The 19,857-nt window shown below is 37.4% G+C and overlaps 1 protein-coding gene and 1 non-coding gene across 10 annotated transcripts in view; both read left to right on the forward strand.

Moving 5' to 3' along the window:
- Positions 1 to 19,857, forward strand: part of LOC124589161 (protein Mpv17-like) — a 311,532-nt gene that overhangs the window by 211,186 nt on the left and 80,489 nt on the right. For all 9 annotated transcript variants that reach the window (XM_047131541.1, XM_047131533.1, XM_047131534.1 and 6 more), the window contains one exon: positions 6,957 to 7,179. In XM_047131541.1, the coding sequence (XP_046987497.1) occupies positions 6,973 to 7,179 (207 nt within the window). In that variant the 5' untranslated portion in view covers positions 6,957 to 6,972. The remainder of the gene's footprint in view (positions 1 to 6,956; positions 7,180 to 19,857) is intronic.
- Trnat-ugu lies at positions 19 to 93 on the forward strand. Its single transcript has one exon. It is a non-coding gene; the product is annotated as a tRNA-Thr (tRNA).

Consider the following 19,857-nt stretch of genomic DNA (forward strand, 5'->3'; position numbering starts at 1 on the left):
AGACGCACTATCCTCTGTGCCCGCGGTGTCTCAGATGGATAGAGCGTCTGCCATGTAAGCAGAAGATCCCGGGTTCAAGTCCCGGTCGGGGCACACATTTTCAGCATGTCCCCAATGAAGTGTATCAACGCCTGCTTGCAGCTAGGTGTCTATTTAATTATCATTTCACATCCTGTAACAACAATGTCTTCCATGTAGCTGAAGGAGTACAGAATATTGGATGTGACCTGTTCCAAATAGCTGGTGGTGATATAACTGAATGGTGTGTTAATGTCCATGATATGTTTGGACCCATAAACCAGGGATAATATGCTTCAGGAAGATCAAGTTTGAAGAAGATTGACCCCTTGCTATGTGTGTGAACAGTTTGTCATGATGTGGCAATGGGTATGTGTCAACCATGGACTGTGAATTCATGGCGGCTTAAAATAACTGCAAAGGCTTAACTTGATAGAAGGACTGTGGTCCATTCACAGGAGGAAATGAGAGCTGTAACCCTAAGAGAGATGAGCCAGTCCAGCTCCATCTTGACTTGGTAGTGGAGGGCCAGGCAAATCTATCTAGCACAAAAAAATGTAGGACAAGTCAAGTGCTTCAAGGTTGTTTGGGCTTGAAAGAGTGTGGCACACCCTAGGCGTTCTGCAAAGGTATCTTGAAATTCTGAGCACAGAGATTCCAGAGATAGGGTACCTTGGCAGATGCCAACTGTATGCAGTCCATTACCATAACACCAAAGATGTAAAAGGCATAAAACTTGAAAAACTTTACTGAACTAGCATCAGAAGACAATAAAGTTAATAGCTCAAGTCACTGATTTGTTGGTGACTTCCACCATGAATCTGTAAACAATGTGATTCGCTGTTTACTTTAGCCCCTGAGGCATCTGTTTACCAATGACAAGCATTCTGTCCAGGTGAGTAGCAGACTACCACACTGTGTGATTTTTTTCTGGAACAACAGATGGCCAATGCTGGTGTCAATCTGATCTGTCATGTGTGAAGTAACATAATGCACATGGCGGCAACAGGGAGCAGCTGGTGGATTGCTGTATGTGCACTGTGCAGGAGCCGCTGGGTCAGCCCGCGTGCACCACCATGATGTCATCCTCCCTGAACACCTGAACATGGTGGACACAGCTGGGCCACTCTGTACTGCCGTGACATTGCACCGGGCTTCCAGTGGCTGACCCACAGCTTATTAAACTTCATACGACTGGGCAACTGATAAAACACCTTTGAGGGAGGGGTTCTCTTACAGGAAGGCCACTGCTGGATTTCCTTATCCGGGCAGAGCAAATAATAATATCGTGATCCATAATGTCCGCATATGGCTTTTTTGACTTGTAAGTGACAAAGCAACAATTTCAACAGGTTGTGGAGGGTCACAGTGCAGGCTGACATGGTTGCTTCTTGCATTGGTAAAATTCAACCCTAGCAGCCATTATGTGCCTGCAGCAGTGATTATAGGAAGATAACAGTGAACATAAGGTGTCAAACGACAACACCTATACAAAGTAGGAGAAATCAACGACAAAATCAGTGCACGACATACCTCCGCATCCATAACGTAGCTATTCTTCATCAATGTGTTTTAATCACACAAGAGAACATGACAGGATGAGTGGCAGAACAAACTTAACTGTAAAAAACAACTTATTATAATAAATACACTAGCCATGGTGTGTCTCGCAGTAAAAATCTGATAACACGTATGAGGTGTGATCAAAAAGTAATGGGAATTTTTGTTTTTCTTAAAGAATCTTTATTTATTCATAAGCATCAACTTTGTCCCCTTCAGAGTAATGCCCCCTCAGATATTATACACTTGTGCCAGCAGTTTTTTCAGTATCAGAAACACTTCTGGAACTACTTTTCATTGTGGTGTTCAGCTCCAGCAATTCTGTTTTTATCCCATCAATGGTGGCAAAATGACATCCTTTCATGGTTCTTTTTAGCCTTGGGAACATAAAGAAGTCACAGAGGGCCATGTCCACTGAATACATTGGTTGAAGCAACACAATGGTTTTATTTTTTTGCTGAAAAATCACGAACAACCATTGAGGGGTGAATGGGAGCATTATCATGATTTAATTTTCACATGTGTTTTGCCATAATTCTGGTAATTTTCTTTAGATCACTTCATGTAAACGATGCATAACTTCCAGGTAGTATTCATTTTAGACAGTACGACCATAAAGCAGGAACTCATGACCCACAGTTGTACCATAATTGACGAAAACAGTGAGAAGAACCTTCACTTGTGATTGAACTTGTCGAATATTTTTTGTTGTTGTCTTTTCAGACAGTTTCCATTGTGCTGCTTGGGCCCTGGTTTTGTCAACCTGTCCATATATCCATGTTTTGTCATCTGTTCTAACCTTATTTAGAAGTTCTGGATTGTTACCAACTTCATTCAGGAATTCCTGAGCATCATCTATGTGAGATTGTTTTTGATCAGAAATCATATGTTTTTATTCAACTTTGCTGCTATATGTTTCATGTAAAAAAAAAAAAAAAAACTCTCTGCCTCTGCTTGGTGTGAGACAGAGGATATTCTGACATCATCAGCAATCTCTCTGATGGTGATCTAGTGATTTTCCAGAAACATTTTCTTTACGTCTTCCACATTGTCATCAGTAATTATTGTACTAGGCTGCCCAGATAGTCATCGCCTTCAGTGTCTTCATGACCATCTTTGAAATGTTTATACCACTTGCAAACTCTTGTCTTACTGGCAACAGATTCGCCAAAAGCCACAGTCAACATTTCAAACCTTCTCAATACCAGAACCCTTAAGAAATCCGAACTGCAACTTTGACAGTATGTTATTTGAGATAAGATGGTTATAAAGCCGATTGTACATTACTTTTTCTAAAATTTTTGAGAATTCTGGCAAAAGTGAAATTGGATGGAAATTTGATGCTATTTCTTTACCTCCCTTTGTAAACAGTGGCTTAACTTCAGGATATTTCAACCATTCAGGAAATATTCCAGTGTTAAAAAACTGGTTACACAAATACCTTCATCTATATCTACATTTATACTCTGCAAGCAACCCAATGGTGTGTGGCGGAGGGCACTTTACATGCCACTCTCATTACCTCCCTTTCCTGTTCCAGTCGCGTATGGTTCGCGGGAAGAACGACTGCCAGAAAGCCTCTGTGCACACTCGAATCTCTCTAATTTTACATTCATGATCTCCTCGGGAGGTATAAGTAGGGGGAAGCAATATATTCGATACCTCATTCAGAAACGCACCGTCTTGAAACCTGGACAGCAGGCTACACCGCGATGCAGAGCGCCTCTTTTGCAGAGTCTGCCACTTGAGTTTGCTAAACATCTCTGTAACGCTATCATGCTTACCAAATAACCCTGTGACGAAACGCACCGCTCTTCTTTGGATCTTCTCTATCTCCTCTGTCAACCCAACCTGGTACGGATTCCACACTGCTGAGCATTACTCAAGTATAGGTCAAACGAGTGTTTTGTAAGCCACCTCCTTTGTTGATGGACTACATTTTCTAAGGACTCTCCCAATGAATCTCAACCTGGCACTCACCTTACCAACAATTAATTTTATATGATCATTCCACTTCAAATCGTTCCGTACGCATACTCTCAGATATTTTACAGAAGTAACTGCTACCAGTGTTTGTTCCGCTGTCATATAATCATACAATAAAGGATCCTTCTTTCTATGTATTTGCAATACATTACATTTGTCTATGTTAAGGATCAGTTGCCACTCCCTGCACCAAGTGCCTATCTGCTGTAGATCTTCCTGCATTTTGCTAATGCTGCAACTTCTTTGTATACTACAGCATCATCCGCGAAAAGCCGCATGGAACTTCTGACACTATCTACTTGGTCATTTATATATATTGTGAAAAGCAATGGTCCCATAACACTCTCCTGTGGCACGCCAGAGGTGACTTCAACGTCTGTAGACATCTCTCAATTGAGAACAACATGCTGTGTTCTGTTTGCTAAAAACTCTTGAATCCAGCCACACAGCTGGTCTGATATTCCGTAGGCTCTTATTTTGTTTATCAGGCAATAGTGCAGAACTGTATCGAACGCCTTCCGGAAGTCAAGGAAAATAGCATCTACCTGGGAGCCTGTATCTAATATTTTCTGGGTCTCATGAACAAATAAAGTGAGTTGGGTCTCACATGATAGCTGTTTCCGGAATCCATGTTGATTCCAACAGAGTAGATTCTGGGTTTCCAGAAATGACATGATACGCGAGCAAAAAACATGTTCTAAAATTCTACAACAGATCGATGTCAAAGATATAGGCTTATAGTTTTGGGCATCTACTCGATGACCCTTCTTGAAAACTGGAACTACCTGTGCTCTTTTCCAATCATTTGGAACCTTCCGTTCCTCTAGAGACTTGCCGTACATGGCTGTTAGAAGGGGGGCAAGTTCTTTCGCGTACTCTGTGTAGAATCGAATTGGTATCCCGTCAGGTCCAGTGGACTTTCCACTGTTGAGTGAGTTCAGTTGCTTTTCTATTCCTTGGACACTTATTTCGAAGTCAGCCATTTTTTTGTTCATGCGAGGATTTAGAGAAGGAACTGCAGTGTGGTCCTCCTCTGTGAAACAACTTTGGGAAAAGGTGTTTAGTATTTCAGCTTTACGCTTTTCATCCTCTCTTTCAATGCCATTATCATCCCAGAGTGTCTGGATATGCTGTTTCGATCCACCTACTGATTTAATGTAATACCAGAAATTCCTAGGATTTTATGTCAAGTCGGTACATAGAATTTTACTTTCAAACTCACTGAACGCTTCACGCATAGCCCTCCTTACACCAACTTTGACATCATTTAGCTTCTGATTATGTGAGAGGTTTTGGCCGCGTTTAAACTTGCAGTGAAGCTCTCTTTGCTTTGGCAGTAGTTTCCTAACTTTGTTGTTGAACCACGGTGGGTTTTTACCATCCCTCACAGTTTTACTCGGCACGTATCTGTCTATAACGCATTTTACAATTACCTTGAACTTTTTCCATAAACACTCAACATTGTCAGTGTCGGAACAGAAATTTTCGTTTTGATCTGTTAGGTAGTCTGAAATCTGCCTCCTATTACTCTTGTTAAACAGATAAACCTTCCTCCCTTTTTTTGTATTCCTATTTACTTCCATACTCAGGGATGCTGCAATGGCCTTATGATCACTGATTCCCTGTTCTGCGCTTACAGAGTCTAAAAGTGTGGGTCTGTTTGTTATCAGTAGGTCCAAGATGTTATCTCCACAGTTACTTAACTCAGAATCACATTTTTAAATTAACTCTGTTGATATTTCATCATACCCACTAGATGTTTTCAATTTTAAAGATTTTATGATGGACGTTATTTCTGCTGGGGTAGTGAGGGTCAAATTCATATTATGGAAGTTACTTGAAATGTCTGGTGTGAGGTATTCCATACCAGCATCTACAGAACCTGACAACCCCATCTTTTCAGTAACAGTTGTAAAATGTTTGTTAAAAAGTTCTCAACACTATACACATCTGTCACCAATGTATCATTTACTCTCAATGCTATTTGTCCCTCTTCATGTCTGGTTGTACCAGTCTCCTCCTTCACTATATCCCATATTGTCTTTATTTTGTTATCTGATATGACTATCTTTTCCTTGTAATATATTTGCTTTGATGTCAGTTTTACAGTCTTTTTCATATTTTTTCATAGTTTCAGAAGCAGCATTATGCAGTGTTGGAGTAAAGGAGGGGGAAAGAATTTAGTAGAAAATAAATTGGTTGCTTTGAGGGATGAAATAGTGAAAGAAGCAGAGGATGATATAGGTAAAAAAAAAAAAAAATACTGAATTTAGCTGATACTAAGCAAAGAAGGGAAAGCTGATAGGTGGAAGGAATATATAGAGGATCTATATAAGGGAAACAAACTTGGGAATAATGTTTTAGAAAGAGAAGAGGAAGTTAGTGAAGATGAGAAAAATTTGACAGAGCACTGAAACATCTAAGTAGAAATAAGACCACTGGAGTAGACAGAATTTCGATAGAATTATACAGAAACTTTGGAGAGCAAGCCATGATGGGTCTTTTAGTTGTAAAACAATATACTCCCATCTACACAGACATCAACACAATTTACTTTCTCTGGACCACAACAAGTGTGAAAACAAAATCAACTATTTTACCATATGAAATTTACTAACAGGTCAGGCCATTTACATTGCAGAAGACAGCCCTTACTCTTTCTTGGAACTTACCATCTAACTTGGGTGATAATCCAAAAAACATCAAATATTTTTTTCAAATTTTGTTGTGTAACTCAACTCCTGCTTAAAGTCCTTAGGAGCAGTGCTTAATTAAATTGGCAGTTTATAAAACTCATTTTACAATTTATTAGTTGATTACACTTTTTTCAGTGTATCTTTTGTACACTCTATTTTTAAAGCATTGTTTAATATTTTGAATCTGCTTTGGATTATTGATAATTTGTAATTCTGTTTATGAAACTGGGTAATATATTTTGCCATTCAGTTTGTTGTATGGCCACATAACAAATGAGTGTGTGGGCATTAATGTTCCTTTTGTTGGGTTGCATAAATAATGGATAATGAAGCTGAGTGATAGTCAATATTCGTTTGTGAAATTGCTATTGGGCTGTAGCAACCATTCATAGATATTATTTTCCACATTTTGATGTAGCTTTATTTGTGTACACTCCAACTGAGAAAAGCTCAATGCATCTGTTATATCCTGTGTTGGCAGCATTGTATGCTGCTCTAATACTATGTGTTTCGGAGAAACATCTGACCAGCGATCCAACAGCTCTTTGGATGTGCATCATTACCAGAAACCATTTATACTCTTGGGCTATTTACTGTTATTTTTGAACAGACTGATATTTAAAATGTTTCATTAGCTGAGAAATGTTTTAATAGAATTTTCTAACTTAATATTTTTGTCATGCAATATTATTTCAGGAATCTAAAAACAACCATGAAAAGTGCACGAGGTCTTTCAAGAATATATAAGGTGTATAATGATTTACTCACAAAACATCCTGTCAAAGTTCAGTCAATACAGACAGCAATACTCTGTGGCACTGGAGACATAATTGCGCAGACTGCTATTGAAAAGAAGAAGCTCAGTGAATTTGATGTAAAAAGATTTGCTTCATTTTTTGCATTTGGAGGAATCTTTGTTGTAAGTTGTTTAGTATTAATATTAAAGAGAGGGATGCAGTCATTCAAAAACAATATTTTTACTATATTGCACATATATTTCTGGATTTAGTCTCTAGTATCAGAATTCTTTCAAACTGCTTGACACTTCCTTTATTACTATTACTTTATGACTGATTCTGTTTTATTCACCAGCCATGGCTGGGCAGACAGCATCGAGTTTACAATAAAATGAATACAGTATTGCAGTGTGAACTATGGTATGAAAATGGACACTATAAAACATAAATTTAAGAACTAAATTAAAATTACTTTACAATAATATGAAGATAAGTATTAGAACACAGCAGAGTAAAACAGCAGAGTTGCTGTTGATTTCATTGGCACTGACTTGCAGCTCACGTAGAAAAGTATTCTTCAATGCTGTATGAAGGTTGCTCTATACTCTGGTAATGATTGAATATCCTTACATAGAGCATTAAATAATTTTAGAGACACCATAGAGAAGCTGTTGTGTGTCTTAGTTAAACAACATCTTGGCCTGACTGTACTGTCTTTATAGCAAATGCTGTGTTTATGAACTTCATTTCTCTTTAGGTCTCATATGTCTTTGTGTGAACAAGGCAATTGAAAATATACTGGCTGACAACAATCAGAACTCCCAATCTGGTAAAAAATATTTTTACAATGACCAGCTCCTTTGCATGAGCTAATGATCCTCATTGCTTTCTTTTGCAATAAAAGTACGTTCTTTCATGTTTCAGAATGCCCCCACAGTAATAGTCCATAGATGATGTTGCTGTGGAACATTACATAGTATGCATTTAGTAGGTACTGCTGTGATATTACTCAAGACATGTTCTATTATAAACTCATCAGATGTAGTTAGTATACTTCTCCATATTTCCATCAGACCCACAGTAATCACTGTTCAAACCTTCATCTTATTTCCAAATACCAGCATAGATTAGATGACTCATCAGCACATGGATTATCACATACCACAGACAGAATGAAATTTCCTAACACATAATGTCATCATAATCATCACTTCCAAATAATATTATAGTACAGTGGAGCCTCACTTAATGAGCACCTCCCATAACATGCAAAATAGATTGTAAGAAAATGATTTGCGTAGCAAGTGATATTTCCTATGAGTGATGACGATTTAGTGTGATGTCACCAGCTGTTCGCACATTACAAGGGAAATGTTCAACAATATGAATACCTTCTATTGTCAGCAGCAGCATATGAACTGTATCCTTAGTATGTACTGCAGTCTGGGTTTAGTGCTGCGCTCTTTCTGCCACCATCTTAGTGCAGCTTGTGATCACACAGTTTTCTAAACTTCTGTTCACACAGTGTTTTCTTGTGTGCAGAGTTTTTTCATAGAAATGTCCCTGAAGATAAAACTGCAAGAAGGTGACCATAAGAGAAATAAAATGACTTTAGAAATGAAACATGTGCCAAGCAATTGGCATTTCGAAAATCAAACTGCTGCTTGTTTACCATTCAGAAACTCCGTGATCTGTCAAGAAGTTAAAGCCTAAAATAGAAAGTTAAATGTGTTGTGGAGGTCTAACAACAAGGCTTATGTGACACGTGATCTTTTTTTGTGATTCTATCAATGAAGTGTTTGGTCCTTCCATGAAAAAATATTTGCTTGAGATGAACCTGCCACTCCATGTCTTACTTGTTATGGACAATGCTCCTGCCCATTCTCCAGGCCTACAAGATCACCTCCTTGAAGAATTTCAATTAATCAAGATCCAATTTCTGCCTCCCCACACCCCTCCGTTACTCCAGCCTATGGGCCAGCAGAAAATTTCTAACTTTAAAAAGCTCTACACTAAAGCACTTTTTGAACATTGCTTTGTGTTGACTGAAGCTACCAATCTTACACTGAGAGAGTTTAAGAATTATCAGTTCAACATCATTGCCTGTGTCAAGATGATTGAAAAGATGTGGGAAGGGATTACCAAGAGAACTCTCACATCTGCTTGGAAACAGCTTTGGCAGCAGTGCGTTGTCGAATGTGACTTGGGGCATTTGGGTCAGTACCTATGGATCCTATAGTCAAAGATTGTGTCATTGGCCAAGAGCAAGGGACTAGAAGTGGATAATAATGATATCGATGAGCTTGTGGGTGACCACAGCCAAGAATGACCACCGAAGACCTTCTGGTTCAAAATAGTTCAAATGGCTCTAAGCACTATGGGACTTAACATCTGAGGTCATCAGTCCCCTAAACTCAGAACTACTTAAACCTAACTAGCTTAAGGACGTCACACATCCATGCCCACGGCAGGATTCAAACCTGTGACTGTAGCAGCCTCATGGTTCTGGACTGAAGCACCTAGAACCGCTTGGCCACCACAGCCGGCAGACCTTCTGGAGTTGCAGTGTGTTTCACAGCAGGAAGTTGTAGAGAGGAGTTTTTCAGAGGAGGAGGAGGACTCAGTAACAGCAATCAGCAATTTTATGGCACAATAAGAGAAATACTGAAAGCGTGAGACTCATTTGCATCATACATTGAAAATCATCACCCCCAATAAAACAGTGGCTATGCTCACTACAAGTTTATTTGATGATAATGCTATGTTTCATTTTCACCAAGTGTTGAGGCATTGTCAGAAACAAATTACTACAGATAACTTCCTAGTAAAAAAAGAATTGGTATGTATCATGAATAAGGCAGTACATAATATTGTATGTATAATTTTCTTTGAATAAATGGCATCAATATCTCATCATATCTCAAAGAAAATCCCTATCTGTCATCATCACAGTGTACATAAACCTGCTTCTCCACATTATTAACAATTTTTCAAGTTTCAGCATAAATGCAGATCCTAATGTCTCAACATTATAAAATATTCCGACTATACTGCATCAGTTCTCAAATCATAACCATCCAGAAAATGTTCAATACCTTCAGAAATGACAAATGTCATTTACAACAAATTTCAAACATTAATTCACTTCACACATAAAGTTGCACACATAAAACATAATTCTCACCTGTTATAGCTGACAAAGATTATGTAAGTAATCTGAAAAATAATATGCTCACTCTAAACATCTGTCACAGTAAAATGTACGTCAGACAATAGATAAATGTTCTTTAGGTTTGAAATTTGCAGCTTATTATTCTCCATTTATTACAAATATTTACCAGTGCTCTCACTACAAAAGTTATATTCAATTGCTGGCCATAGATGTTGAAAATGACAATGGTAAACCAACAAATCTGACATCCTTTTTTCTAGTCCCCGGATATTTCCAAAATTCATGTTTATGCAACTTCTGTGATATCAAATAGCATAGCAATTCAAAGTACAGCTAATGTAAAAATGTTTCTCCTCAAAGATAGTCAAAATATACCTCCTCAAAATGCAAGACAACTTTTTCACTATATAAGCACAAATGTAAATAAATATTTCTATCATTGCGGTTTAAAGTACCTTTGGTGTAGCCACATTGCAAAATTTCTCAGATTTAATCTGTTGGATACAAACTTCATTTCAAAACCATACATGATTTTTGGACAAACAATAAACAAGCTTCTCATCACTTCTGCTGTGTAATGGCGCCTGAAATGTTATAGTATATGTACATCTAATATCTATTGAAGGAGGATAGCATGACAGTTGAAGGTAAGTTGAGAGATTTACAGAATAGTTAGAGGATGACTGTAGCTCTGGAAATCAAAATCCACATCATCTCGGGGCTCTGTACAAGGCAGACACATTGTATACAAATGAAAATACTCTGTCGCACGCGCGAACGCACAAACACACACACACACACACACACACACACACACACACACACACACAAATATAATATTTGCTTGGAATAGGTTGGCTGATTTTAAATAATTTTTAGTGTTACTGTACACTACATAGGTACTAATCAGTTTCATATTACACAAACTGAGAACATTTCTAGATTACCTTAGTACAGCCCTGGATCTAGGTAGGTGGGGGCGGGGGTGGGGGGGGGGGGGCGGCGGCAGACTGGAGTGTCTCCCCTGGGTGGCAATTTTAGGGACACTAAATTCATATGTTTGTGAGGAAAAAAAAATTGTTTCACAAAGCACCTACCATCCAGTGCATGATGGTGTTCTATCATTTATTCATTTGATTTTGAAATGCAAGCCAATTGGTTTTTGAATACATCCTAAGTTGATCTCTGAACGTATTCTAAATTGATTTTTGAACATGTGCATAGTGTATGTGATGTCTCTGCCAGGGGAATCCCTGTCACATCTGGAAAAAAGAAGAAGAAGGAGAAGAAGACGAAGAAATAATCCCCCCAGACAAAAGGGGGTGGGGCTACATGAGATGAGCGGAATAACCCAAATGGTTGAACATCAAGTGATAATCACTATTTGTTTATGTAGTTGATTGGATGTACAAATAATTACTTTATTATAATTATTAGTGAAATCAACAATGTGGGATTGCAGGTTCGCCTTGATGCAAAACACTTTCGTAATTTATTTTTGTATTCTAAAACTAGTTTCAATTACAAATATTGCCATCGTAAGTGGGTTCTTTGATTCTAAAACAAGCACAAATAGCATACTTATAAAACATTGTCAAACGTTATTACATGTGCATGCTTTAGATTCAAAGGACCCACTGATGATGGCAATATTTGTCATTGAAAATAGTTTGGGAGTAAGTAAATAAATAACAAAAGTGTTTTGAATCAAGGTGGATGTACAATCTTATATAGTTGGTTTTGTGTGCAAATACAGACCAATGGAAGTGTTTCAAGATAAAAATCATATTAGTGAAACCCAAGGATTTAAACTATTATAGAGGAAATGAATGAATAACAGGAATAACTGCCAAGAAAGATTACATATTATATCATATTATTGATGTAATAGCCTCAAAATGACATGAAATGTATCCAAGGAAATGAAATTCTCACAAAGTTTTTGCCAGAATGTTACGCTACTATGTACGCTAAAATAAAAAGTGCTTGTTTGATATTTAAAAAAAAAAAAAAAAAAAAAAAAGGTGATCGTGATTTTGTACGTAAGACCTATTCGTTTATATTTTTAGATAGTAAAGAGCAAATGATGAGTGCACCAGAAAAAAGATTTTGGTCTCAAAACAGAAAAAAGAGTAGAAGAATTAAATAAATCAGCTTCTAAGATGAGAAAATAGTTTTATGAAGCAAGTGCATCATTAAGCTCCACTGATACTTGCGATACTACAGTTTCAGGTATTTTGAAAAAATCTTGTAATTTGGACATTGAAGATTATTTGACTGAATAGTCGAAGCTTAAAGGCTCCGATGATGGTAAACAGTCTACATCATCAGTATTATCTCAGCAGGAAGATGGTGTTGAACTGTCGTGTAATGACTTATTGCAGTTGAGTAACAAAAACAAAATTACAGATTTAATGGAGTCACATACTTGGCTGGACCACAAAAAATTACAGATCAACAAAGGCCATTCTTCAGCAAACAAGCTGTATTATTAAATGATAAACATCCAAATAAGATAAAATCTGAATGCAACATTATACATTTGACACATAACATATAGTTCACAACAATGACAAATAAGAAAAATATTAGAAGATCCTGTCTTGTTAACTTGAAAACAAAAAATGCAATTTAGTGTACTGCCTGCAAGCTGTAAGCCAGCAGTTGTATATCAGCTTTGTGTACAGAGGAACTCACTGATTGGAAGAAGGCTTCAGAAGCATCAAAAATACATAAAGAATGTTTTATCAAATGGAAAACCCATCTGCAGCCAATTAAATCATTTCAATGCATTAATCGTGACACTGACTAACTAATTCACTCTGATAAAGAAAAATAGGGACATATTCGACATGTAGAAATGAACGCTGTCATGTATCTTGCCACAAACTGATTTTCTTTTTGAGTTGATCTTGCTGAAAATTTTCCTCAGCATCAAGGAACCATGAACCGTGGATCTTGCCATCAGTGGGGTGGCTAGTGTGCCTTAGTGATACAGCTGTACCATGGGTATGACCACAGTAGGGGGGGAATCTGTTGAGAGACCACACAAATGTGTCGTTCCTGAAGAGAGGCAGGAGCCTTTTCAGTATTTGCAGGGACAACAGTCTAGATGATTACTTATCTGACCTTGATCAACTAAAATGGCCTTGCTGTGATGGTGCTGTGAGTGGCTGAAAGCAAGGGGAAACTACAGCTATAATTTTTCCTGAAGACATGCAGCTCTACTGTATGGTTAAATGAAGACAGGTAATATGTTCTGGAGGTAAAATATTCCCCAGTTTGGATCTCTAGGCAGGGACTACTCAGGAGGATGTCGCCATCAGGAGAAGCAAAACTGGTGTTCCACAGACCAGAGTGTGGAATTTTAGATCCCTTAATTGGGCAGGTGGGTTAGAAAATTTAAAAAGGGGAATGGTTAGGTGGAAGTAAGATATAGTGGGAATTAGTGAAGTTTGGTGACAGGAGGATCAGGACTTCTGGGCAAGTGAATACGGATTTAAAAATACAAGGTCAAATAGGGATATGCAGTTGTGGGTTTAATAATGAGTAAGAAAATAGGAATGCGGGTGAACTACTACGAACAGCATAGTGAACGCATTATCATTGCCAAAATAGAGAAGAAGCCCACACCTACTGCAGTACTACAACTAGCTCTGTAGAGATTGAAGAAATGTATCATGAGATAAAAGAAATTATTCACATAGTTAAAGGACACAAAAATTTAATAGTGATGGGGGCTGGAATTTAATAGTAGAAAAAGCAAGAGAAGGAAAAATATGGACTGCAGAAAAGGCATGAAAGAGGAAGCCAACTGGTAGAATTTTTTACAGAGCATAATTTAATCATCACTAACACTTGGTTTAAGACTCATAAAATAAGGTTGTGTGCATGTAGGAGACCTGGAGACACCGGAAGGTTTCAGATTGATCATATGATGGTTAGACAGAGATATAAGAACCAGAATTTAAATTGTAAGGCATTTAAAAGGATAGATGTGGCCTCTCACCACAATTTATTGGTTATGAACTGCAGATTAGAATTGAAGAAACTAGTAAAATGTATGAAGTTAAGGTGAGGGGACCTGGGTAAGTGGAAAGAACCAGATGATGTTGAGAGTTTCAGAGGGAGCATTAGGCAACGGTTAACTAGAACGTGGGAAAGGGTTACAGTAGAAGATGAATGGATAGCTTCAAAAGATGAAATAGTGAAGATGGCAGAGGATGAAATAGGTAAAAAGACAAGGCCTATTGTAAATCCTTGGATAACACAAGAGATATTGAATGTAATTGATGAAAGGAGAAAATTTAAAAATGTAGCAAATGACGCAGATGAAATGGAATACAAACGTTTAAAAAATGAGACTGACAGGAAGTGCAAAATGACTAAGCAGGAATGGCTACAGTACAAATGTAAGGATTTAGATGCATATTTCACTTGGGGAAAGATGGATACTCCCTACAGGAATAATAGAGAGACCTTTGGTGAAAGAAGAAGAAACTGTATGGATATTAACAGCTCAGATGATAAACCAGTTCTAAGCAAAGAAGGGAAAGCTGAAAGGTGGAAGGAGTAAATAGATTGCCTATACAAGGAAGATGAACTTGAAAGCAATATTATAGAAAGGGAAGTGGACATAGATGAAGATGAGATGGGAGATGTGATACAGGAAGAAAAATTTGACAAAGCTCTGGAAGATCTAAGTCAAAACAATGTCCTGGAGGTAGACAATATTATCTCAAAAATACTGATAGCCTTGGGAGAGCCAGCCATGATAAAACTCTTCTATCTGGTGTGCAAAATACCCTCAAACCTCAAGAAGAGTGTAGTAATTCCAAGTCCGAGGGCAGCTGCAGATAGGTGTGAATATTACCGAATTATCAGTTTAATAAGCCATGGTTGCAAAATTACTAACACAATTTTTTTTTATAGAAGAATGGAAAATCTGGTGGGAGCTGACCTTAGGGAAGATTAATTTGGATTTTGGAGAAATATAGAACCATGCAAGGCAATACTGACCCTATGACTTATCTCAGAATATAGGCTAAGGAAAGAACAACCCATATTTATAGCATTTGTAGACTTAGAGAAAGCTTTTGATGATTTTGACTGGAATATCCTCTCTGAAATTCGGAAGGTAGCAGGGGAAAAATACAGGGAGTGAAAGGCTATTTACAACTTGTACAGAAACCAACCAGATGGTAGGTATAAGAGTCAAGGGGCATGAAAGGGAGGCAGTGGTTGAAAAGGGAATTAGGCTGTGTTGTAGACTGTTACCTTATTCAAGATGTACTTGAACAAGCAGTAAAGGAAACAAAAGTAAAATTGGGAGTAAAAGTTCAAGGACAAGAAATAATGTTGAGGTTTGCTGATGACATTGGAATTCTGTCAGAGAGCAAAGGACTCTGATGAGCAGTTGAACAGAATGGACAGTGCCTTAAAAGCAAGATAAAAGATGAACATCAACAAAACCAAAACAAGGACAATGGAATGTAGTCAAAGTAAGTCGGGTGATGCTAAGATGATTAGATTAGAGAACAAGACGCTTAAAGTAGCAGATGAGTTTTGCTGTTTAAGAGGCAAAATAAATTATGGTGGCCGACATAGAGAGGATGTATAATGTAGAGTGACAATGGCAAGAAAAGTATTTCTGAAGAAAAGAAATTTGTTAACATCGAATGTAGTTCTAAGTGTCAGGAAGTCTTTTATGAAAGTATTTATCAGGAGTGTAGCCATGTATGGTAGTGAAGCAGTGCTACAGAAGAATGTTGAAAATTAGATGGGTAGATCAAATATCTAATGAGGAGATTCTGAGTAGAATTGGGAAGACAGGAAATTTGTGGCACAACATGGCCAAAAGAAGGCATCAGTTGACAGGACATATTCTGAGACATCAAGGGATCACCAGTTTAGTACGGAGGGAAGTTTGGGGGTAAAAACCATAGAGTGAGACCAAGAGGTGAATACAGTAAGCAGATTCAGAAACATGTTGGTTACAGTAATTATCCGGAGATGAAGAGGCTCGCACAGGATAGAGTACCATGGAGGGCTGCATCACCAATCTTCAGACAGAAGGCCACAACAACAACAGTCCAGGAAATTTTCTTAATTTGCTAACTCTGCTCACCGAATACAATCCTTCTCTCAACCACCAGTTAAACCACATAAAAAAGGCAGGTATCCTATTTGTCGAAGACAACACAAAATGAAGTAACGGCTAAAAAGTTCAAAAAATGTTTATCCATGAGACCAAGGAGATTTTACCATTGTGTTTGACTGTGCTCCAGATGTATCTCACACTGAACAAATGAGCCATCTGATGCATTATATAAAAATAACAGGAACTGAATGTGAAATAAAGGGAAGATTTATTAGTAAAAGCTTTATTGATTTTATAGAAGGTGACGGAAAGACTGGAGAATATATCACACTGCAAATTCCAGAAAACTAGAAGCTGTTGTGTTGGATGTTGGATGTGCAGAAATATTGTGGACAGTCTTAGATAATGGATCTAATATCCAGTGTTGTGGAAATGAACAAGTTGGCAGAGTGTATACTGTCTCTAGCACACTCTTTAAATCTTGTGGATATTTAGCCTCTTCATGTACAGAAGCAGTTAGCTTATTTGGGATTGTACAAAAACCCAATTTAAAAGGAAGTAGCAAGGTGGACAGCTAAACACCTGAAGATGTTAAGACTGTGGAAGAAATGGAAGAATCTCGCTTGTCACGGAATCTAAGTATGAAGCTGGCCATCTGCTACAAATGGTGATGGATTTTATATTTACCCTCAACAATTTGGGCTAGTGTTGTTCAAGAAATTAACAGAGTTAACTTTGAAGTACAGAAAGAGGACATTATTGTTTCACATTCTGTAGTGCTAATGCAAGGTTTTCTTCAGATCTTGCAAAAAATGACAGAAAAACAATAGAACATTGGATAAAAGAAGCTGCAACTATATCAAAAAAGTTGGAAATAAATGGAAATCAAGTCAGTCCCCAAAAGCAAATGAACTTCCAGAAAAAAAGACAAGAAAATAATACAGTGTTATAAGATACTGAAAATGTAATTTTTAATGTAAAGAGACTGACAGTAGCCATGAGGTTGAATCAAGAACACTAGATCTGACTGAGCTATTTTCCAAAGAAATAGAAGTAGTATTTGACAAAATTTTAATGCAGCTGGAAAGAAGGGTAGAGAGTGAAAAGGATCTACATGAAATTTTCATCTCCCTCAGTGGGAACCCATTTTTAAATGTATCGACTGAGGATCTGCAGAAAAATGGAGCTGATCTTACATGAAAATATTCAAAGGACTTGAATGCAGATGGTTTTTGCCAGGAACTTGTTGCATTCACAAAGCTGGTAACCAAAATTAATGAAAAATCAAGCAGATGCGACCTGTTACAACATCTGTGCAACCATGACTTGCAGAAAGTGTCTCCTGATGTTCATATAACTTCAAGGATATACTGCACATTACCAATGACATCTGTAAGCTGTGAGTGAAGCTTCAACAAACTGAAAACAATTAAAAACTATCTGTGTTCAACAGTGAGACAGAAACATCTGTCTAGCCCCGTGGGTAGCCACTGAAAATAAAACTGCCTCTGAGATGAGCTTTGATGAGCTAATAGATTCTTCTGCAGAAAGGAAACCACAGTGTGTAAAACTGTAGCAAGATTAGAGAGAGAAAAAAATGCTGGGAGCTAAGGTTTAAAGAAATGTGTACTGTCTTGCTTGTCTGTTGTCTTTACTGGTTGTTTGTTTCCTATATCTATTTTTATGTCACACACAAGAGAAAGTTATTAGCTAATAGGTAATAAAGAGTGCAAATTTATTGAAGGTTTCTTATTCTCCCAGTCACAAAATTTTTTTGAATAATTTGTCTCCAGTGCTCAAGGGGAGGGAGTGCCACTATCATGTTTCGATCCAGGTTTGGAAAAATCGTAGATCTGGAGCTGCCTTGGCATCATTACTAGTTTTGTGACTCTCTTAAGTGAATAAACATTTTTAATCCTCCTTACATTTGAAATAAAATTTCCGTTTATAGTTTGAGTTAAGCTTAAAACTCCCAGAGTGATTTTGTCGAAATTTGCTTTATATATATCTGTTATTACTTAGGGTTTACTTAAAAGTTTGTTTTTACTTTCATTTTCATATATTTTAACTTCATTAAGTGATTCGACTTCTATTTCAGCTAAAATTTATGTAATTTTTGGGTGCAACATCGGTGCAATATGCAGTTTCATTCGTGAAATGTGTGACAGTTTGTTGACAAACATCCACTACTGTCAGTCTCTTTACATTAAAAATTACATTTTCAGTATCTTATGACACTGTATTATTTTCTATAATACAAGTGTTTTCAACATTAGTTGACTGATCTAATGCTACTTTTAAAAAATCAGATTACATGTGTTGTGACTCTACCATGGGATTCGTTTTTAGTGCTGCTGTCTGGTTATTGAAGTTTAAATTCTCTTTTCTCAGAGTTTCACTTTATTGTCCATCAATTCTATCAGCCAAATAGTTTTCTGATGCCTTGGTTCTACCAATCTGTGATTGTTCTAGTCCATTCGGCATCTGCCCTAAACTATTACTTAGACTATGTGTCATTGCATCATTTTAAATGCCTGAACTGTTATTCATTGTCTCAGTTTTACTTTTTATTTTCTTGAATATGTTACCTTGCTTTTTAAACTGTTCCTGCATAAATGATGTTGTCTGTTCGCTTAACTTGTTGTAATAATTACATAAAAATTGTGTAGCCGCCTCCTCCTGTTTTTCCATAGTGAAAACTTTTTGCTTAACAGAGTAGTAGTAGTAGTAGTAGTAGTAGTAGTAGTGGTAGCAGTAATGATGATGATGTTGATAATAATAATAATAATAATAATAATAATAATAATAATAGTGATAATAATAAAAATATTCACAGGATCTAATACACTGTCTTTCACTACAGTGCAGAAGAAATGGATAATTCAAAGTGCTTATCTTGTTTCATGTTTTTAGATTGTGATGTAATAGATTTTCAATAATTCAGTTTTATTTCTCTTATGTCTTTATTGTTGTCAGTGCCATCCTCATCTTCAGTTTCAGCTTTTTCTTTTTAATCTGAAATTTTGTTCTTTTTTATGCATAGGCACCGGAAGCTTAAAAATGGCAATATTATGGAAAGGATAGAGTGCTACTCACCTTATAGCATAGATGTTGAGTCACAGAAAGGCACAACAAAAAGACTGTCAAACAAGCAAACTTCAAACTTCCAGCCAAAAAGGCCTTCTTCCAAATTAGACTACACACACACACACACACACACACACACACACACACACACGACCATTGTCTCTGGCTGCTGATGTCAGACTGCAAGCACTTGCACATGATGGAAGAAGCAGTCTGGGTGGTAGGGGTAAGGAGGAGGCTGGGGCAGGGAGGAGGAGGATGGATAGCAGGGTAAGGATGGGGGAGAATAAAGTGCTGCTTGTGCGGGTATGCTGTGAAACCAGTCATGTGAGGTACAAATTAAGCTGCAACCACTGTGCTGCATTGTATGTGGTCATGACAACCAACAAGTTGTCTGTCTGCATGAATGGCCACTGACAAACTATGACCAAGAAGCAACTGGACCATCCAGTTGCTGAGCACACTGCCCAACATAATGTTCTTCATGTTAATGACTGCTTC

This window comes from Schistocerca americana, chromosome 2, assembly GCF_021461395.2.
Source record: "Schistocerca americana isolate TAMUIC-IGC-003095 chromosome 2, iqSchAmer2.1, whole genome shotgun sequence".
NCBI lineage: Eukaryota > Metazoa > Arthropoda > Insecta > Orthoptera > Acrididae > Schistocerca > Schistocerca americana.